General features: G+C 45.4%; 1 protein-coding gene across 1 annotated transcript in view; it reads right to left on the reverse strand.

Annotated features, from left to right (window-relative positions):
• Positions 1–18,475, reverse strand: part of LOC147882494 (uncharacterized) — a 33,276-nt gene extending 14,801 nt beyond the window's left edge. The window contains exon 1 of the mRNA XM_087400256.1: positions 17,244–18,475. Coding sequence (XP_087256382.1) covers positions 17,244–18,420 — 1,177 coding nt within the window. The 5' untranslated portion in view covers positions 18,421–18,475. The remainder of the gene's footprint in view (positions 1–17,243) is intronic.
• Between the last annotated feature and the right edge of the window lie 4,577 nt (positions 18,476–23,052).

The following is a 23,052-nucleotide window of genomic DNA, read 5'->3' on the forward strand; positions in this document are numbered from 1 at the left end:
CTATAGCAGGTTTCCTTCTATATAGAGGGAGGGCCAGTGCTATTGTGTAGATCAGTTGAGCGCTCCTCAACTGATGGATGGAGCTGACTCTGGCCATCTACATGGCGGTGAAGGCTCGGAGAGAAAAGAGTGCAGGTACAAAAGATACGTTGTAGAACAGCCGTCACGTCAAAGTCTTAGATAGATAAAAAACACACAAGTACAAAGTACTTGTACCTAGACCTAGGACTAAGTGTCCTAGGTGTCACATAGGACTAAGTGTCCTAGGTGGCCTAAAAGGCACTAACACTATAAGTGCCTACACTTATGCCTACAAGGCACATACCATGGCCTATAGGGCATCACTAGAACCACCAGAAGATGGCCTACAAACCCCCCTCCATGGGATGGGCTGAAGTACTGGAAACGTCTCAGAATACCTTGTAGTTTCTTGTCATGGTGGCACATGTTCATCCAAAAGGATATAGCCACCTATGAATGTACAAGGAATGTCAGATCATGTAACAAAGGGAACCAAGTGTAAAGCCTGTCGGAAGACTTCGAACTTGGGACGAGGAAGTGCCTTTGTAAACATATCTGCGATGTCCTCCTCTGTGGGAAGATAGGATAACTCTATGTCTCCTGCTGACAACCGCTCCCGAACATAATGATAGTGAACTTCAATATGCTTGGTACGCGCATGAAACATTGGGTTACGCGCAATGGCCAAAGCACTCTGGCTGTCAGTGTAGACAATAGTGGAGGATGTCTGGCAAATACCAAGATCTGTAAGTAACTGTCGAAGCCAAACACACTCTACTGTAGCGGTGAAAGCTGCCCTGTACTCAGCCTCACAACTAGACGTGGCAACTGTCGGTTGCTTCTTGCTGAGCCAAGAAATACATGAATTGCCAAGCAAAAAACAATTGCCAGTATGTGACACTCTAATGTCGGAACATCCTACCCAGTCACTATCCGTGTAAGCATGCATAGTAAGTGAACCCTGATCACCATAGAAGAGGGCTAAATCCTGAGTGCCTCTGAGATATCTGAAGACTCTCTTCACTGCCTGCCAATGCTGTGAACTGGGCATGTGCATGAATCTGTTGAGCTGAGATACTGCATACTGCAAGTCAGGTCTGGTGTGACATAAATAAATAAGGCATCCAACAGCCTGCTGATAAAGAGTGATATCACATGGTGGGCTCCCATCATGAGCTGAGAATTTGAAGCCAAGGTCCACTGGAGTAGAGATTGGCTTGCAATCCTCAAACTGAAAACGATCAAGGAGCTGTCCAATATACTTGGACTGAGACATCATGATACCCCCCTCAACATGAGCAAACTGAATGCCCAAATAATAATGGAGCCGTCCCATGTCTGACATGTCAAAAATCTACTGCAAATCAGCCTTGAAAGCTGCAATTTGCTGAGTATCTGGACCCGTGATGAGCATATCATCCACATATAAAATCAGCACTAAAAAATCAGATCCACTCCCACGGACATAAAGAGTGGGTTCTATGGGACTATTCTGAAAACCAAGGGATAGTAAGTGTGCATGAATTTTGACATACCATGCCCTGGGTGCCTGCTTCAAACCATAAAGGGCTTTTCTAAGCCGGCATACCTTATTTTCAGAATTAACAACCTCAAAGCCAGGAGGTTGTGTGACATAGACTTCTTCCTGCAGATCCCCATGAAGAAAAGCGGTCTTGATGTCAAGTTGGTGCACTTGCCAATGATGATGGGCTGTAATGGCAATGACACATCGAATGGTAGTAATCCTGGATGTGGGAGCAAATGTCTCCTCAAAGTCAATGCCTTGTTGTTGGGCATACCCTTTTGCAACAAGACGGGCTTTGTATCGATCTATGCTGCCATCAGATTTCCTTTTTAATTTGTAGACCCACCGCGTTCCAATGGCATGTTTGCCAGGTGGGAGATCTACTAATTCCCATGTGTCATTTTTGGCAATAGATTGTAACTCAGCTTTCATTGCATCCATCCACTCTTTGCTGTCAAAAGCATCTTTACGGCACAAAGGCTCTTCATTACAAGCTGTAGCAAGGAGTGCAAACTCAAGAAAGTGACCATGCTGTCTATTCCATGATCTTGTCCGGGCAGCAAAAGGCTGATCTTGTTTGCTGTCCCTCAATGTATCAAGAAGCCATCTCAGAACTTGCCTGTGCTGTCTATTGACAGCTCTTTCTTCAATGACTGCATCATGAGTAGTGGGATCATTTTGTGCCGGAAGAGAAACCTGCAAATCAGCATGAGGTTGAGGCTGATTATTGCTTAGTGGAGTGCCTGCAGGAGGCTCATGTTGCTGCTCAAAATCCTCTTCTGATGATGGTAGAGGTAACCAAGATTCAAAGGCATCAAACATGTCAACATTGCAGTCCACAAGAGGAGAAGCTGAATGTTCAGCAAAGATCACATCTCTACTGACAATAATCTTCCCAGTATTTGGTTGATATAACCTATACCCTCTACTCTCCTGGCTGTAACCAATGAATATGCATTTGATTGCCTTGTCATCAAGCTTATGTCTCAGCTGAGATGGTACATGAACATATGCAAGAGACCCAAAAACTTTCATGTGTGAAAGGGAAGGCTTCCTGCCTTTCCATGCTTCATAAGGCGTAATAGTCTTCAATGCCCATGTAGGTGATCTATTCAGCACATAGTTGGCACACATTACTGCATCAAGCCAAAATTTATTGGGCAGCATGCATCTGGCCATCTCCATTGTGGACCTGTTTTTCCTTTCAGAAACAGGATTCTGCTGAGGAGTGTAAGGAGTAGTGCATGAGTGAATAATGCCCCGTGAGGATAGGAATGCATCAAAATCCTTTGACATATACTCACCCCCCCTATCTGTGTTGAGGGTGACAAGCTTATTTCCTGATTCATTCTCAACCATATTCAGCCATCTCTGAAAGCATAATAAAACTTCAAATTTGGCCTTTAAAGGGTATACCCAGCAATACCTTGTGAAATCATCAATGAGAGTCATGAAATACTTGTATCCTCCAATGGCATTTGTCCTATTGGGCCACAGACATCACTGTGTACTAGCTGCAATTTCCTTTGTGAGAGTTTTGGACAATTCTTTTGAAAAAGAAATCGATGCATCTTACCCAAAAGACAACCCTCACACACATGTTTGAAAACTGTGTGAGTCTGAGGTACATCATTTGCCATTTGCTGTGAATGTAGCTTTGCAAGAGCTCTATAATTGAGATGGCCCATTCTCTCATGCCAAAGATGAGTTTCAGCAAGTTGTGAATCTGAAATAGCCAATGCTTCAATAGAAAGTGCAGCTGGATGATGATCAAGGTGATAAAGCCCTTTTTGCAAAGTGCCAGTGAGAACTATGCCATTATCATCACGAAGATCATACACTAGACATCTGTAGCCATCAAAAATTACTCTGAAACCTGAAGTAGCAATTGCTGAAATTAAAATCAAGTTGACTTCAATGCCAGGCACAAAAAGAACATTTGTCAGAGTGACAGGATGGCTGGAAATGGATGTGAGCTGCACATCTCCAACTCCTTTTACAGCATATGAAGCATTATTAGCACATGTAACAGTCCCCCCTCGAGGTGCATCAGCTAGAGAATGAAACAACTGTCTGCAAGATGTGACATGCTTGGAAGCACCACTATCAAAGTACCACGACTGAGCATCATTAGCAGTAAAGAGTGCATCAGCTTTGGAGGGATCAAATGAGCAATGGACAGCCCATGCCCAATCATCCTGAAGAGCATGTGCATGTGAAGCATCTGCTGGCTCATGGGATTCAATAGCATGTCAGGCATTAACTATCAATCCTGCTTTCTTTTTCTCCGAAGCAATGCACTTCCTACATTCTGAAATGTCATGTCTAGGCTTGCGACAATAGTTGCATCTTTTCTTCTTTGCCTTATCTGCTGTATTTTTAGATGCATGGGAGGAATTGCAGCTGCTATGCGCAGAGGAATTGCAGCTGCTATGTGCAGATTTTGGCTTGCCCATAGGCTTGGAAGCCTTGCCTCTTCCTGTCTCCTGTGAAGCAAATGCATGATCAGGAATAATGGCTTGTCTGTTAGCTCTACTTTGCTCTTCCTACAAAAGCAAAGTAACTAGCTGATCAAAAGAATAGTGGTCTAGATTACCCATGGCCACTAATCGAAGGGTTGTAGCAAACCCTTGATATGTATCTGGCAGTCCATTCAATGTGGTACTGACAAGCTATGAATTTGGCACCACCTCATCAATGTTGGCAAGCTGTTCCATGAGATCCTTGACCTTTGTCAGGTATGCATCCATAGACTCACCTTCATTCATACTAACTTCTTGTAATTGCCTTCTCAAATATGCAACACGAGCTTCATTGCGAATCTGATAGAGAGAAGCCAATTTATCCCAAGCATCCTTTGCTGTCCTGCAAGACTGGATGTGTGGAATAATGATTCTCTTGCATGATAAAGCAATACATGAATGTGCATTTGCATCTTTTGCATCCCATCTTGACTGTTCTTGAGTTGGAAGAGCAGCAACAGGAGTGCTAGAGGAAGAGGCATCAGGAGGAGTACCCCCTGCAGAAGGACCAACAGTAGAGGCAACCACTGTAGCATTGGCTGGCCTCGGATCAGCCCCAGAAACAATATTCCACAAATGCTTTGCAACAAGAATATGTTTCATGAGATAAGACCACATCGGATAGTTGGTGCCATCCAACTTATCATCTTCACGAAAAACTCCAAATAAATCTTGATTGTTCCCAGCCATAGCAAATGTGATACCCTGAAAAAGACCTGAAAACCCAAAAGCCTCAAGGCTATCACTGCAAAAAGCTGGCTGTCCCAAAAATGACAGCAAATATCTGCAAATTTCAGACCCAAATCAAAGGGCAAATGCAGATCTGAACCAAATGTGACTGTGACAAGCAATGTTCCCTGCAAAAACAGCAAATTTGGCAAAAGCCCCAAATTTATTGAGGGCAAATAGGCCAAAAAGAGGGCAAATGCAGAAAAGCCCCAAATTTTGCTGAAATTTTTGCCAATGTGACCCAATGTATGCAATCTGACTCAATGTCCTGCAAAAGTGACTCAATGTTCTGTAAAATGACTCAATGTCCTGCAAATGTGACTCAATGTACTGCAATCAAAAAGAAATTGCAGACGAAATCCCGAATCTCTCCTGAAGGTATTGAAAGCCCCAAATTTGCCATAGTCCTGCAAGAGACTTCACATGTGCAACACCTATACGGCAGTCTCGAGAGAAGTACCAGCTGTACGGGCAGCTCAAGTACAGTGTATGGCTGTACGGTGAGCTCAATTACGCCTGTACGGTGTGCAGTTATACGGCGTACGAGAATCTAAAGTACTGTAGATGTACGGAGGCTCCCACTTGCAAGTACGACGATGTACGTGTAGGGCGACGCAGATGTGCGATGACGTAGATGTATGACGACGCGGATGTACGACGACGCGCAGGTACGACGATGCGCAAGTACGGCAATGTACGTGTTCACATACGGGCTGTACGATGCACGTATTGTATGCAGTACGGAACAGGTGAAGCTGGACGCCTAGATCTACAGCACCAAAAAATGGCGACTGATAGACCTCGAAAAAACTGCAGCAGCTGAAGATGTGTCGACCAGCAGGGCAGCAGACTCCCAAAGAGCAATGGAGGACTCAAGGGCTGAGGAGAGCTAGAAGACAAGAGCAAAACCTGCTCTGATACCACTGAAGGCTCGGAGAGAAGAGAGTGCAGGTACAAAAGATACGTTGTAGAACAGCCGTCACGTCGAAGTCTTAGATAGATAAAAAACACACAAGTACAAAGTACTTGTACCTAGACCTAGGACTAAGTGTCCTAGGTGTCACATAGGACTAAGTGTCCTATGCGGCCTAAAAGGCACTAACACTATAAGTGCCTACACTTATGCCTACAAGGCACATACCATGGCCTATAGGGCATCACTAGAACCACCAGAAGATGGCCTACAGGCGGATCATAGGTGGTGTATCGAAGGTCCTCTGGACGGGCTCGGGTGGTATGGGACGCCTGGGTTAGATACGGGCCTATGGATGAGTCGAGCTGTAGCCCACGTGCTCGAGGGTGGTCGGGAGGATCGAGGCACCTGCGCTATGATTCCGGTTGGATTGAGGACGAGCTTCTAGGCTAGTGATAGGGTCAGATCCTACGGGGTCGTGTCATTTGGTATCAGAGCCATCCTATCACAATTGAATTCAACGCGAGGTATGCAGAAAAGATGACTTCCAGGTACGCTTTTTGAGATTGCTCTTGCAAATCTGAATTTCTGCTCATGTATGGGCTGAATCGTTGGCTGATGATATGTGCTCATGATTGGGAGAGTTGTGGAAGAAATAGAAGTCCATAGGTGATGTGCTCTCTCGGTTGCTACGTGTTTGGAAGTCGTGATTCCTTGAGAAGGGTAGGCGATGAGAAGACTTGATGCTTTCAGCAAGAGATATGAGGATGGATCGTTTCTGACCTATAACTTCCCACGCTTGGGTTGTTATTGTGATTGGCTGTGTGGGGACCTCTGAGAGTAGGCTAGTTAGGGAAAGAATTCGCTCTAGGTTCTCAAGGATGAGATTCCTACCCTAGAGACCTAGATTTGCTATAGTTGAGAAGTAGGAGGAAAGAGGGGGCGTTCGTAAGCCAGAGAACGGCTTGTCTAGGAAATTCGGGCATCAGAGATAGGGGCAGGCGCTTGGCTTTGGGAAGGAGTGTATGGCCTAATTTTAGCGCGTTTTGGCTATTTTTGGCTGGCTGGAGAAAAGCGGAACAGGATCTATTAAAAGCGAGACTGTTTTTTTGGTTAAAAAAGCAGGTTGTTTTTTTTGTTTTTCTCAACAAGGAAAGCACTTGCTCTAAATCAAGCACCCACCCTAAATTCGCCTAGCTTTTGATGGCTATTTATATGCCCGAGATTTCTCTCTTTCTCACTTCAGCACTTCAGCGCATGAAGGCAAATTTCCCACCCTCTTTCCGTCTGAGATCAGCCTATCAGATTCCGTCATCTTTCTTACTGTCCTCGCCTTCTTCCTTGATTCCACGCAGCACCAGATTCTCTCTTGGGAAGAGCACGTGTTTGGATGCAGTTCCTTTTCTTCTAGTCCCTCTCCCGTGCGAGATATTTTCCAACCATGGAAGGACATCAAAGTAATGAGACACCTACGTTGGATTACTGTTTTATTGAGATGAGGATGAGGCTACATCGGAGGTTATTCCTCGTAGACCTCATGACCTGCTACGAGAGATGGATTCCTTGATGGATGAACTCTGGACAGCTCTTCACTACTATAAAACCCCTCAGTAACAGAAATATATTGAAGAAGGCTCATGCTGTTCTAAATGTAGACAGCTTGTTTTAGAATCTTTATACCGACATCCTTGGTTTTGACCGACACCCAATTATTTTTTTGGCTCGACTGGATCTTTTGAACCACTCTTGGTTCAAGAAGCTCCCCAATTTTGTATGAATTATGTTCTAAATTGTCTTGTTATTAAATTGACCAAGTTTTGGTTCATTTGGGTTTGATTTGTAACTAGTGGCATTTATAATTTGATGGTTTTTTCAAATTATATAACGTGTACTTTTGTTCCATATATCTTGCAGTTTTTTAGATATATGGTACATTGAGGATGCCTAAGACTTTGTTACATCTTAAACTAGACTTAACTAAGACAATTGGATTTCCCTTTCTCAAATCTTGGTGCGTAGATTCCTATTTGGTTTCTATTTGAAGTTTTGATCTCGATGTGATTGTGAGTTATGGCGTTTCTTCGAGTTACTATTTAGACATATAAAGGTTCTTATTGATTAGACCAGGATGAGTCTTGATGGATACCTTCTTTGAATCATGTCCAAAGGCGGGGTCATTCTGATTCTCACTCTTTTAGCCGAGGTCATGGATAGTCAGGATTCAAGAGTTGTTAGGGATGCTACCTACTGGTTTTCTTCTTTTACCTATTGGTTGGGGTATTGTAACACAAGGGGGTGATATAATCACATTAAGAAAAGGATTGAGAACGGATTTGCCACCCTGACTCAATCTGGGATCATCTGAGTTGAAGAGGGATTGGCTACCTGATTTACTCATATTGTCCACTGAGTTTTTTATTTGCAGTATACTTTGGTAGTATGGGACACTAAGGTATGTTACATTTAAGATTCTCTGATGTGGTGGTGTCATCCAGCGTGTAATAATACCCAAGGACCTCTAGGGTGAAGTACAAGTAGGCTGAATTGAATTGGGGGCAACCTAATTAGATTTTTTTCGAGGGCTGACTAAGATTCTTTACCCTCAGAGAAGCCATGTATTTTTTGGGTTCAACCCTGGAGCTCCATAGTCTAGACTCAATCTCAGGGAGGGTTACCACATCTCTTCTGATGATGGTCTGTCAGTGCCTTGTTTGGAACTTGATGTTCCTAGATAAGAGATCCTAAGAGCTGGATGATCCTGTGATCGGAGCGGTTCATTGCACAAGTTTACACAGGATATTCGATAGTGGATCTTGTTTTAAGAGATTTCGGATTGTATATTTCCGTAGTCTTTGGATCACATAGGATGCTATTCCTATGATGGTTGACTATATACATGTCTAGAACAGTACCATTGACTCGATATAGCCAACTGAATTTTTACTGATTATCCTCATGTAGGGGCATTTCGAGGATAGATCAAGGGGACCATATCTTTGGTCAGGATTTTGCTCATTGATACTTCCATGCAGATTCTTCCATCATGAGTTATGAACGGATACCTAATTGTTCTACGATGGAAAGTCTGTCATGTATTTCAACCCAAGAATTTGAATTACAAGGGTATTCCGTTGAGGGATTTTCTGAATACTAAGTAATTCAGGACATTAGGGTTGATAGAAATTGCAACCCAGAAATTGACCTCAAGGGGTTCAATTGATGGGGTTGTTCGAACAATGATTCCTCGATCTCAACCTAAGATTTTGGGTTCAAGGATACTCAATAGATAAGGTTGATAGAATCATTTACCTTCAGGTACAGATTTTACTATGCTTGTGTACGGGATATGTCAACGGAACTAACTCTGTGGATTCAAGCATTAGGAGAATACTCGATGATACATAACCTTGTTTAGATTGAGAGATTTACTTTCCTTGGGTTGGTTATCAAAGATTGTGGCTTTCGCCTTAGATTTTCTTTGATTTGAATCTCATGGAAAGTATAGCACACTCAAACTGATAGTCAGAGTATAGTTATAGGCATGGACTCATCTTCCCAGAGAGTCTTCGGGCTTTCTAGTGAACTCAGGAGTGAGTTCTTAGAGGAAGGGGAGTATGTCATGTGCATGGTGTACCTAGGGTTGGATAGCAGGTTAACGTGGGTTACGGGATAGCATAGGGCTGGATGGCTATTTTTAGCCGAGATTGCTATATATAGAGATTGATTCATATATAGTGCTCGCTTTATATGGAGGGAGCTATTCATAGCATTGTGCTATCTATAGCAGGTTTCCTTCTATATAGAGGGAGGGCCAGTGCTATTGTGTAGATCAGTTGAGCGCTCCTCAACTGATGGATGGGGCTTGGACCCAGGCCGGGACTTTGGCCATCTACATGGCGGATCATAGGTGGTGTATCGAAGGTCCTCTGGACGAGCTCAGGTGGTATGGGACGCCTGGGTTAGATACGGGCCTATGGATGAGTCAAGCTGTAGCCCATGTGCTCGAGGGTGGTCGGGAGGATCAAGGCACCTGCGCTATGATTCTGGTTGGATTGTCGTGTCACCAGGTTCCCCCCCCCCCCTTGCCGGTTAACCTTTCCAACATACCAGTTGTATGATCCCACGAGAAGAGAGATTGTACTTAGCAAGAATGTCATCTTCGATGAACAAATACCATCCTCAGAGGTTGATGAGCCACCTATTCTTAGCGAGCCAGCTGATAAAGATGAAAGTGCCATTGTTTATGTGCCTAACTGTCACAAGGGCGTGAGTTTGTAACTTGCGTGGGGCAGGATCCTGGAAAATTGAGTGAGCAGCGCCCTAGGATGTGGGTGTGCAAGATTTCCCCCCTAGGGATTAATGCCTTGGGGGTGAATTGTTGAATAAGTCCAAAGAGGGGGCAAAATACCCTTAGGACCCCAGTGGCCATTGGTTTGGCATTAAAAGGTCCCACTAGAGGAGGCACGGGGCAAATTCATTGGTTGGGTCTTAAAAAGGTCCCACTAGAGGGGGCAAGGGGCAAATTGGGGGGGGGGGGGGGGGGGGGGGGGGGGGGAACTATACATTTGGCAAGGTTCATGGTGGAGGAAGAGGCTGGAAAAATCACGAACTACGCACGAGAGCCGACTGGGAGGTTTTGGGCACACAGACGGTCAGTTTTTTATCGCTTTAGACATACCGATCTACCTCGGGGACTATGTGCAGCTGTCTTGGACCTTATGTGGCAGCTTGGAAGTCCGTACGGGAGGTTTGGCATCTGTTTGCAGCTCCGCGGGCTGCTGGTACGATGAACAGCCAGCACTAGAAAGGCTTCAAGGCTGGCTGCTATACTGCTTGACGGCCTAGCTGCTCATAGGGCCAAGTACACAGGCCACGAATTGCTTCCTGAAGGGGCTGGTCTCGTTCGATTGTCTCCTTCTCTTCCCTTTCCTCAACTATTGCTGTGGTATGAGCAGGCTAAGCTGAATTACAGACAGGGCAATGCATAATGGGGGCTGAATTGCTCAAGCTCGTGTATGAGCTCGTTAGGATGCTCCTTGATTGACCAGGGTAAGCTGGTTGTCTTCTCTTTATCCTTGCCTTGCTCAGCTTGTGAGCTGTGTTTGGAGAGGCCTAGTTCGCAGGGTGGTTCACTGTGGATTCTTGCGTGCCTCTAAGGATTGTGGGCAAGCTACTTCTACTTTCACCCACTGTTTGGGTATTCCAGTGAGTCAGTGGACACTTGTGGCTGTCTGGGAGGTGTGTGGTCCTGCATGGGCTGCTAGTAACAGCTCCCAGGTTTTATTCACATGTTTGCACTGAAATGGATGCCTATGGTCAATAGGGTGTGAGAGCAGGGCCCAGCAGGACTAATGTTTGGGATTATGATGCCTTCTAAGAGTGGGAAGAGCACTGAATGCAAGTGGGATCGAATTCATTGTGTATCCTATTTGCTGGCTTTGGCAGGTAACATATTTCGTGTGGGAATGTGTTTTTTTGGGTTTCTCTAGGAGATAGGTCACATGAAAGCAATGTTGCTAGGCAAATGGTACATCCTTGGTACAGGCTCATTGCTGAGGAGGCAAGGGTCGGGAATCCATGCTTGGGATGGAAAGTATCCCTAGAACCCAAATAGGGATGGTATAGGTGTGACTGCCATGGTGTTTGCTATGTTATGATGCAAGTTCACTTATGGTAACAGGTTGATGTATCAGGATGTATGCTGCCCATAGGATGAGAGACTATAGGTAGTGATGGTCCTGAACAATGGAGAATGATCTTGTATGCTTTCTTTTTCTGCTTTGAGCAGATAGGTGGCTAATTGGGCACTAGTGTTCGAGGCTGTGTGCAAGCTTTCTGGAATAGAAATGGAGGCCTATTGCCAAGGTTGGTGAGAGCAGTGAACAACAGAGGCTATGCAAGGTATGTGGAAGCCTAATGGGATGTGGAATGCCCCAAATGCAAGAAAGAATGTATCCTTTATGTAGCCTGGAATTCTGGGTCTCTCACTTAATTAAAGAAATACCGAAAGGGATGCCAAGGTTTGGGTCCAATCTGTGTCTTTGTCTTGGTGCAGGGGCACCAATCTGCTAAGTATGCTTTTGCTCAATTGTTGATATAACAGTGTTGGCTGGTTATTTGTTAGTTCTACTGCCCTTTAATTTATTGAAGGCTTGTTTCACTAACCCAGCGCAAGAGCCAGCAGATGATCCGAACAATGAACGCAAGAAAGGGTTCAAGCTCTAAGAAGGTACCCGATCGGCTGATCGAGATCCTACAAGACTCTGGGGTGACTGATATTCCTTCTTCGTGGCTAAGGAAAGAGGAAGGTTGACACAAGTCAAAGCATGGCAAGGAGAAAGTTTAAGAGGCAACCCCTCTTCACGTAAACTATTCTTTGATGTTCGGATCATTAGAGACAAAGAACATCTTCTGTGCAGGAAACAGTCTCTTAGGAGCAATAGAAGAGATCTATGGAGCTGGAGATCGAAGCCCTTGAGAAGAATTGGGACCTAGGAGCTGGTTCCAAGACCCAAGCCGCAATCTGTCATCGGTATCAAGTGGGTCTATAAGACCATGTATACTTCAGATGGAGCTATGGACAAGGACAAGGCCAGACTTGTGGCCAAAGGGTACGCATAGCGACCAGGGATTGACTATGAAGGCACCTTTGCAGCCACCGCCAGGATGTCTACTCTCATGATAGTTTTAGCAGTTGCTACTCATCAGCAATGGCCGATGTATCAAATGGATGCACAGTTAGCTTTCCTTAATAGTGACCTGCATGAGGAGATCTATGTAAAACGACCCCCAAGATTTGCCAAATGGAGGGTATGGTCTACAGGCTGAAGAAGGCCCTGTATGGCCTCAAGCAGGCCCCACGTGCATGGAACCAGAAGATCGACATGTTTTTTCTATGGAAGGGTTTTTGAGGGTCTCAAGCAAATCCGAACTTGTATGTCTTCCAAGAGGATAGACTAGTTTCCCTGATCATCATGTACATTGATGACCTCTTCCTTACAGGCAGTCATATGCCACATTTTGCGGAGACCAAGGCTGCTTTGTCACAGGCATTCGAGATGACAGACTTGGGGCTCCTCCATTTCTTCTTCGCTTGGAGATTTGGCAAGGTAAGGAAGGCTTCTTTGTTCTTCAGAAGCGGTGTGCAGGAGCTTCACGCAGCCTTGAGGATGGAGGAGTGCAAGTCTATTTCTTCCCCCATGGATCCCAACACCAAGCTATCCAACTATGATCCTAGTGCACCCGTGGATGTAGATTTGTATCGCAAATTGATTGGATCCTTGATCTGGCTTCTCAACACCAGATTGGATCTCAGCTTCTCTCGGGCTATTGAGCTCCTTCATGCAGACGCCTTTGGAGACCCATTGTGATGTAGGGATAAGAATCCTTAGATACCTACAGGGTACACGTGATCGAGGATTGTTAGATTAGGCAATTGGAGCTCAAGTCCAACATCCAATTACCGGGCTGGAGTGATTCCGATAGGGGATGTGATCCAAACACTCGACGATCGACCACACGATATTGTTTCACCATCGGGTCAACAACAATTACATGGAACTGTAAACCACTGTGGCCTTATCTTCTACAGAGGCTGAGTACCGGGCCACCTGTTCAGCTACATGAGGCATTATGGCTTTGCAGATTGCTTGGTGAGATAGGGTTTCTACAGCATATACCTAATTGAATCCGAGAACATTCCCAAACTCATCCTTTAAAAACACAACATAGTGCAGTTTCAATCTCATGATAGTCACTCACAAGGTTGAAAACCATAAACTCCATCATGCATAGCAGGGACTAGCTACTATGACATCCCCACTGACGTCATCAGCGCCCAACAGTGGGTGTAGATAATCAAAGTTGTATAGCACTTGCTCGCAATCCGGTGTTTCATGCCCAGACGAAGAACATTGACATACAGTACCATTATGTCCGGGAGAAGGTGCTAGATAAAGTGATCTTGCTCATCTTCTGTAAGACGGACGACAACTGGGCAGACTTGTTTACCAAGCCCCTTCCACAGCAATTGCTTGGTGCTCATTCCAGCTTCCTGGGCCTGATTGAACATCCAAGAGTTAAGAGGGGGTGTGAGTTGGCATCTCCTGATGTATCATATGAGCGAGGGCTTCGTTGTGGGTGTGCCCCATGGTGAGGATTCCACAGATTTGGTTGGGGGGGGAGGGGGGGGATCAGGATCTTACCCATGTATATATGTAGGAGTGCAGGCCCTATTTGCACAGGGTTTCAGGGCTGTTTTCACTTGCCCCTAGACCCAATTTGGAGGCACCCTGCACGCGCTTTGACCTACGTAGGTTTGAGAGCCAACCAAGCCTCCAATCAGGTCGGGTTCCCTACGACCATGGGATCGGCCAGGTTGGTTAAAGGGGGGGGCCCACGACCATGGGATTGGCCAGGTCGGTTGGAGGGGGGGGCTATAAAAAGGGCTCCTCTCCCCATTGTTTCAACACCTTGTCTTGGAGGTTTTTGCCCAGAAGTAGAGTATGTTTTTCTTGAGTATTGGTACAGCATCTCTCTCTTTTTCCTTTCGCATCTCCCAATTTGTTGTCGGTTGTCTCCATTGCTGCCCACATTCCGCTGCACTCTCACAGTCATGACAGAAATGCTTTAAGTATTCCTCTACCCATTTGTTCACCCTTTAAGACTGACCATCAGTCTCAGGATGGTATGCAGAGCTAGGAGCAAGTATAGTACCCACTCCTGTAAATAATTCCTGCTAGAAATGACCCACAAACTTTTGTAACTACATCACTAACAATTTCCTGAGGGAATCCATTATGCTTAAACACCTAATCAAGCAACCTGTGAAGCTGAATATTAGGTTTTAGTGAGTATGAAATGGGCTTGTTTTGTCAGCTTATCCAGCATGCTTTCCCATCCCCAATCTGTAGAAGGCAATCCTGTGATGTAACCATCGTTATGTGTGTCGATTTGCCCTCTGGAATGGGTAATGGCTGGAACAAACTAGCTGGAGCCTGGCGCCTTTGCTGTCCACTTTTTTTTGCTGGCCAAACATTCAGCAACATGTTTGACTATATCTCCATAGACCTTCCCACAAGAAACTTTGCCTTAGCCGGTGATACGTTTTTGTGACACCTGTATGTCTTGCCATAGAGGAAGAATGCATTTCTCTAAACACTAGCTGTCTATATTGTGAGTTTGGAACCAAGTAGCTTTTGTTCCAGAATCACAACCGCCCGTTATGCAACTTAAAGTCAAGATGATCCTAGCATAAGGGCTCCTGCATTTCTGAAAAGATGGCTGTTGTCTTTGAATTCTGCATGTACTCTTCTTGAATGCGATGTATCCAATCCTAGTAAATGGTAGCGACTGCAGACAACATGCAAGCCCGCATCCTTGACAAGGCAGCTGCAATCACATTTCTTTCCCCTTCCCGTACTCAGACCGGGAGATTAGGTCGGCAGGACCATGGGATTGGCCAGATTGGTTGGAGGGGGGGGCCTATAAATACGGCTCCTCTCCCCATTATTTCAACACCTTGTCTTGGAGGTTTTTGCCCAGAAGTAGAGTATGTTTTTCTTGAGTATTGGTACAGCATCTCTCTCACTTTCCTTTCGCATCTCCCAATTTGTTGTCGGTTGTCTCCATTGCTGCCCATATTCCGCTGCACTCTCACAGTCATGACAGAAATGCTTTAGGTATTCCCCTACCCATTTGTTCACCCTTTAAACTGACCATCAGTCTCAGGATGGGATGCAGAGCTAGGAGCGAGTATAGTACCCACTCCTGTAAATAATTCCTGCTAGAAATGACCCACAAACTTTTGTAACTGTATCACTAACAATTTCCTGAGGGAATCCATGATGCTTAGACACCTAATCAAGCAACCTGTGAAGCTGAATATGAGGTTTTAGTGAGTATGAAATGGGCTTGTTTTGTCAGCTTATCCAGCATGCTTTCCCATCCCCAATCTGAACTAGCTGGAGCCTGGCGCCTTTGCTGTCCACTTTTTATTGCTGGCCAAACATTCAGCAACATGTTTGACTATATCTCCATAGACCTTCCCACAAGAAACTTTGCCTTAGCCGGTCATACGTTTTTGTGACACCTGTATGTCTTGCCATAGAGGAAGAATGCATTTCCCTAAATACTAGCTGTCTATATTGTGAGTTTGGAACCAAGTAGCTTTCGTTCCGGAATCACAACCGCCCATTATGCAACTTAGTCAAGATTGAGTGCTCCTGCAATTCTGAAAAGATGGCTGTTGTCTTTGAATTCTGCATGTTGTATCCAATCCTAGTAAATGGTAGAGACTGCAGCCAACATGCAAGCCCACATCCTTGACAAGGCAGCTGCAACCACATGTCTTTCCACTTCCCATACTCAGACCGGAAGAGGTCGGATGAGCAGGAGGGCCTCTAGTGGACCTACAGATTGGTCGGCTAGTTCACGAGGGCTCTAGCCCTATAAATACGCCCCTGCTTGGGGAGACTATCAGGGTCACCTTGTGCCTCTCACTTACGCTGCATCCAGAGTAACAGGGAGGTTAAGGAGAGGGTGAACAGTGTCTCACCATTGGGTGCTGATCAGAGCAGCAAGGATACGTGTTTGTGCAGCATTTAGGAGCACACAGGCTGACAGAGTTTTGGAGGTGCCAAGAGGAGGTAGAAGATAGTTCTGAGGTGCCACAGGTCCACGTCTAGGCAATACCCTATCTGCTTGATGGTAACACATGGAGCACACCTGTTGCATATGGTTTTGTCCATCTTTGGAGCAATGCATGTTTACTGTTTCTACTCTACTGTGCATACTTCATTGTCTGTGTCTGCATCTATCTCTATCTACATCTTTGTGCACAAAGGAGTGAGATTTGAATTAAGCGCTGTGTGTTTCCTGGGCTACCCAAGTTGTGCCTCAATCTGAGCTCACACAAAGGCATAATTTGAGATCCCTACTTCTGTAGGCAAGTTCACTTACAGGTATAACATGAACAATATCCATTTTAAAGAGGCTAATATTGACGTCATTATCAGACTTGACTATCACCACGTTCACCAAGTTCTAATGCTCTTACTCGAGGAAAACTGGGAAGCCTTGTTCGAAGACACGAGTCTACTCTGGAACATAAGGGCAAGGAACTTGATAGGGTGGCTTTCTACAAACAACTAGCGTTGAGACATAAGTTTGGTGTGAAGTATGTTTGATTCCTTTTGGGGAACTCACGAGCAGCTTCCAAGCATTTAATTTTGTTGGTATCACTGAAAAATATGCAAGAGGAAAGACAAAGAAAGCATCCTGAAATCTCAATAGGAAGCAGCAAGGACGAGAGAGTTGATATCATTGAACAAAATGCACGAGGAAGGACAAAGAAGACACCTTGACTTTAACATAAAAAGCAGCAGGACGAGAAGGGCAAAAATGAGTTGCACTTGTTTGAACGTAGCCAATTTTGGAACCGCAACCTAAGAAGGCACAGAGGACAAGAAGCAGTAAATTGGGCACCATTACTGCTCTGCATCACTCGTGGCATGTTTCAGTAGAGTCCCTTCACCTTGCAGCTTGTTCATGTAACGTGTCCTAAAGACTTTGTCTGTACCACCTAGTACGCGATGCAATTTGTGGGGACGCGTCAACAGACCCCTTTTCTCCAATTCTGTTATCACAGCAAACCTAGGCTTGATGCGTTGCTCCAAACTCATTGTCAAACATATAGGATATTGAAGGATCTCCCTGATGTCGCGATTCAACACATTCTGCAGATAGTCCAGTTTTCTTCCTATGGTATCTTCCCGCAAAGTCAGTACAGAAGGCGAACTTGTGATCATCATCTTGATGTCTTCACGTGAGATTCCACGAGATACTAGCCACTCAATTCGCTCTTGTAGAGGAGCAGATTTGCAGTTGCAAATCTCAAAAAAGACAGGATAAAATCGGTGAGAATTTGCGTCGAGCCCCAGCCTTTCCAAGAGTTCAAGGTTTTGAGCCATTTTTTCTGTGGTGAACGTGGTGATACCACGGCGTCGGCCGATACACTTGCAAATGAACTCTCTGGTAAGACCCCTCTCATTCTCGAGAAAATTGAAAGCCCGCTCCATGCATTTTTCTGTGTCAATACAGAGAATCTGAGGTTGCAAGCGCAACTTCTTGTCAATGTCCTCTGGGGTGAATCCTGCAGACTTGAGATAAGAAAGCCGGCGCTCTAGCGTCTCGATCTTCACATTGAACAGCCACCGGGCACAGAATATCTTCTCAGGACGCAAGCCGAGGCTGCCGAAGAACTCGATCTTGCGGCGAAGGTTGGAGGTCCGGAGGCGGAAGAGGTCGGGGTTATGGACAGCGAGGAAGGGGCCGATGAGGAGGAGTTTGGAGGCGACATCCTGCAAGGAGTTGGAGCAGAAGTGGAGGAAGCCGGCACGAGGGAGGAAGCGTTTGATGTCAGGGAGGGGGGCACCGGAGGACAAGAGGAGCTGGAGTTTATCAGGGAGGTCAAGGGGGAGGGAAGGGAGGGAGGAGAAGCGGGAGAGGGAGGGAGGGTCAGAGAAGCCGAGGAGGGAGAGGCGATGGAGGAGGGGAGGGGGGATGGGGTTTGGCGATGGCGATGAGGAGCTAGCTTCTGCAATGACTGTTGTTGTGGTGGTGCTCTTGTTGTTGCTATTGTTGAAGGTGGAGAAGAAGAAGAAGCTCAAGGGTCTCCTTCTTTCAAAGCCCTTCTTCTTCAACGCTTGCATCTTCTTCCCCTTCCTCTTTCTCTCTTGTATCTTCAAATTCCTGCCTCCCTTTGTATATCTATCTCATCCTTTTGCGATTTATGTGATCCTTTTGGGTGCACCACTCGTTTTCTTGCCTCACTCCTTTGGATTATGCCCCCATAACAACAATCGGTGCTCTCTCTCACAAGCATCTCTTCCTAGTGCGCACACACGAGCATCTCAACACCAAAGAGTGCTTGCCCATCATAAATGGGGGGAGCCAATCAAGATGCTCCATTGGTGTGGATCGACACCCCCTCCTTTACAGGAGAGTCCAAAAGCTGAGTCAGCTGCTGCCATCTCCTGCCCATGATAAGAGATTTCTTGGGCAGGCAACTTTGGCTGCCCAAGTTTGGGCACCCATTTTTCAACCAATCAGATTCAAGTACAGGATCGTTTCCCATTAAATGCTCCCTTTCTATAAAGATTCTTGCTTCGGCAGTGTGTAACCCCCTGCCCATTGAAGACTCTCCAAAGCTTTTCTTGGCTCCCCACGAGTTGGGCACCTCTGGGCCACCCTTTGGCTGTGTGTAACCACCCTCATGCCCACTTCGAGCTTTGTGTTATTGATCTCCTCCCATAGGTCTCAATGTTTGCATAGCTCTTTGCATTTGGGAGCTCACACCCTTTCATTGGTTTTGAGGCTATCCCCCCCCCGTTGGTTGGTCAAGGCTTGGTGGCATATGTACCTGCCAGAAACAGCTTTCTTGCACTAGCAACTTACAAATGAGGGCTTTGCTCCCCTGTGTAGTCACCCATCCTGCGTCAAACTACCCTCTCTTCTTTGCTAAAATTCGCCATCATTGACGCTAACCAGACTAGCTTGAGGTTGCAGCCCCTATATGCTCAGAATTCTCCGTCTCCACAAGGGCCTGCTTTTGCTACGAGTGAGGCACCACCTTTCCAAGGGCTACTCAAGAGAACTAGGCAAGCAATGGCAAATGAGTGGCAAATACACTAGCAAAGGCCAATGCAGGAACAGGCTCTTACCCATCGAGCTTTATACCTCCATGAGAGCATTAAAGGCACTTCCACCTACTCTAAGCGCCACATGCCAGCTTTTGATTGGTTGGAGTAGAATTAGAGCACTTGTGCTCAAAATGCACCTACAAAATGAAGGTGCAAATTCTTCAAGCCACTAGCACTTCATTTTGCCTCGCTTTTGGTGCAATCCTCCAATACTCACCACCACTAGTGCGCACTTTCGTGTGCGTGTGCACTAAGCCTTAGAGTCCTAGGATTTGGCTTAGTGGTTTGAGCATTGGGTTTCCAATCCTCAGTCATGGGTTCAAATCTTGGAGGCCGTGCTCGGTGTCCTAACTTGTGGATAGGTGCATGTGCACAGTGTGCATAAGTTGACCACAACTATGGACCTTGTGCCCATCGGTCCAAGGTGGTGTGCCCCTCAATTAGACCATGAGTGGGTGAGTGTGGGATGGGTATGTGAATGGGGGAAAATTTTTACTCTTAGAGAGTAGTCACGCCATGCCCCTTATTCTCAATTGCTGGGAAATTGCTACTACGAACTATCGCCCCTCCTTTTGAGGAGGAGCGACGCCTTTTGAGGAGGGGCGATGGCTTGAATCAAGCTGTGGTCTATGGCGGGCATGGCTTCTCAGCACAATACATGCATGGCAGTTTGTGGCGCGGGTATTCGCTCTCGAGGTCTGTGATGGTATCTGCACCGTGGCATGGTGTCAGGGTAATCGCAGATGCATGGCGTTCTTTGTATCTCTTCCATGGTGTGGTATGTGGCGATCTTAGGGGGCATCTTTGATTTGCTCATGCATGACCACCTCACTCTAGTGTTCAATGAAGCGTGGCATTTGGGGCTTTGCCATGGAGCTTTGTTGTACGGGTACTCTTTGGCGGGCTGTGCCTAAAGCAGAGAGAGTTCAAGGTTTGGCGGCCTCTGTGGGCATTCATGGATCTTTGGCGTTTTCGCTACCTCAAAGGAATGGTGCACCTTCTATATAAACGTTCCTACTCCTCCACTATGATGGCGTTCTATTTTGTAGTGACTTGATTCGTTGTTAGTGTGTGTGTTAGTTTTGCTTCATCTTTTCTACCAAGTATGGAAGGCAATAAGACAGTCGATCTCTTTGTACAGCCCATGGATACGGAAAGCACCACCTTTGGGAGAGGTCTTTGACTTCTGATTCGTTTTCCTTCACTTCCTTCACTTCCTTCACTTCAGATTGATTTTCCGTTCCTTATTTGTGTTGCTTATGGTTTACTTTTGGCAGATATGGAGAAGAAGTTCAGTAACCATGTAGAGCAGAAAGTTGTGATACGAATTCAGACTCCACTAGTATGTTTTGGTCCTTTAAAAGTGGCTTTGCTATATGCAATTTCATTCCCTGTCGTCATTTCAAAGCTATTAGTATTGCTCTATTCATTTGAGAGTCTTCTGACAGCCCCTTTGTTCACACATTCCACAAGAATCACCCCTTTTATTCACACCTTCATTCAACCTATGATAGTTTGTGGAGGCCGCTTTTAAGTTGCAGGTACTTCTTAGAGTCCTATAAAATTGTGGTTGTCACCTGATGTTTGGGATATCTGTGTTGTGACGATGTGCAATAATTCTTATGGTGTGTTGTGCTAGTCTATACAAAAGGCAAGGACAACAAGCGGTAGCGTTGACAACTGTCTTCAGGGGCACACAAACCATGGAAAAGGAGGGCTTATAAAAGGGAGGAGGTGAAGCTTTGACGTGGAGCACTTTATTTGCATGAGAGAGGCAATCAGCAACAACCGAAGTGTGGCTAAGGGGTATTGAGAAGGGGGCTCTAACCATAGAAAGATCTCTTAGGACAGCGAGACAGAGCATAGTGAGCCCGCAATGAAGCTATAGGTTAGGTTCCTGGCTGGTGTCAACTCCAAGAGTTTGTAAGGAAAAGACTAGTTATTGTTGTGACCGTTGCATGTATAGCAGAAGGTGGAACTAGTTAGCAGAAGTTTTATGTTGCTACGCCATGACATGTTTTTTTCCCCCTAAGTAACATTACTAGAAGATGAAAGTTCTGCAGTCGCCATCATATCTCTTGCAAGAAATGTTTTAGTAGTTTTTGCTATTGTTGTAGGACATCTTATACATTTAAACCATTTGTATTTGTTCTCTTTTCCAACTGATTGTCATGCTTATTGTGTGGTTGGCGCTAATTTGGGCTTGTGAAAATGGAGCGAAGTATACATCATATATCTGTTTTTGCTCCTCTATAAGTGTGAAGGCCTCTCTTTGGAACTGAGGCTTGTTAACATTTTCACCACTATTAAATGCATTTGTAGCCCCTCTACTATGTGTGATTTCAATACCACATTATGTACATGTATTAAGATGGGTATAACTGATTGTGTGATGTCAACACCACATTAAGTACATGTATAAAGATGGGTATAACTGATTGTGCCAAAATAATCCACACCCTCTTCAAAAAGACATGCTTCTTGCCATCTATTTGCAGTTTTCTGGTGCGGTTGGGGCCAATTTGGGTTTGTGAAAATGGACCCAAGTATACATCTTATCTCTATTTTTCCTCCTCTATAAGCGTGAGGGCCTCTTTTTGGAACTAAGCCTCATTAACCTTTGCTCTTTTATAAGCGTGAAGGACTATTTTTGGAACTGAGCCATGTATTTGTAGTTTTTTAATTCTTTTATAAGTTGAGGGAGGTCATTTACAAGGGGTGTTGATGGTGTATTGATGCTGGAATCCAGTTTTTAATAGCTGCCTCTAGTATCTGCAGGTTGCAGTCCATTATCACACCCATTTGTTGAAGGGACGGTGGCATATTAAGAGAATAGCAACAAATAGGGATAGTTTGAAGGGAAAAGCCTCCATCGAGGATATAGATATTTATTGCGATTGGGTACACAGTGTACAGGTAGCTATATCGTGTGCACTCCTCTCTCTCTCCTTGTCTCACTTCCGCTATCATGGTATCAGAGCCAATGGTGCTCCACTCCCTTCATAAGTGTCAAGCCCTCCTTGCGTGAGGCATCTTCCATTGAGAGAGATTTCCGTCAAAGAGCGTGTAAGCCCTTATTTCATTAAGGCATGCAAGCCCTTGCTCAGTCAAGGTGACAAGCCCTCTTTCGTGAGGCATCTTCATCTCTCGGCTAACTCTTATTGTAGAGCCCCTTCTCCTCTCTGTTGTTGTGGATAGAAAATCTCTCCATTCCACTTCTTGGAGGTCAAGTTATGCTGTTCCAAAGCTCCTTAGATTTCTTTGAGAGATCTTGTAAGGTTTTGTGAGAGAGAAAGGTTCAATTTTGAGTCTAAGAGACTTGATAACATTTCATTTCCTTGAGAGATAGATTTACAAACTATTCCATCGAAGGACCAACTCCAAAAGCTCCTACTCCAATAGTCTCCTCCATCAAGGAGTCCATTCTATGAAGGCAGACCCACAAACAATGCAATCAGTAGAGGCGCCTCCAGCCTCTCAGCTCCTCCACCAGTAAAATGAGCTAAGGACTCGGGATCATGAAGAAATGCTTTGCCTTCAACTTCCACCTAGCCAGGCCGTGACCTAGACTTTCAATTATCCGGCCTCTTGCAACAACGAGCTCCTATCTCAGCGAGCTCCAACCTTCATCTATCATCAAAT

The sequence above is a fragment of the Dipteris shenzhenensis genome, chromosome 29 (assembly GCF_047967505.1).
Source record: "Dipteris shenzhenensis isolate YYH24624 ecotype China chromosome 29, Dip_SZ_1.0, whole genome shotgun sequence".
Lineage (NCBI taxonomy): Eukaryota > Viridiplantae > Streptophyta > Polypodiopsida > Gleicheniales > Dipteridaceae > Dipteris > Dipteris shenzhenensis.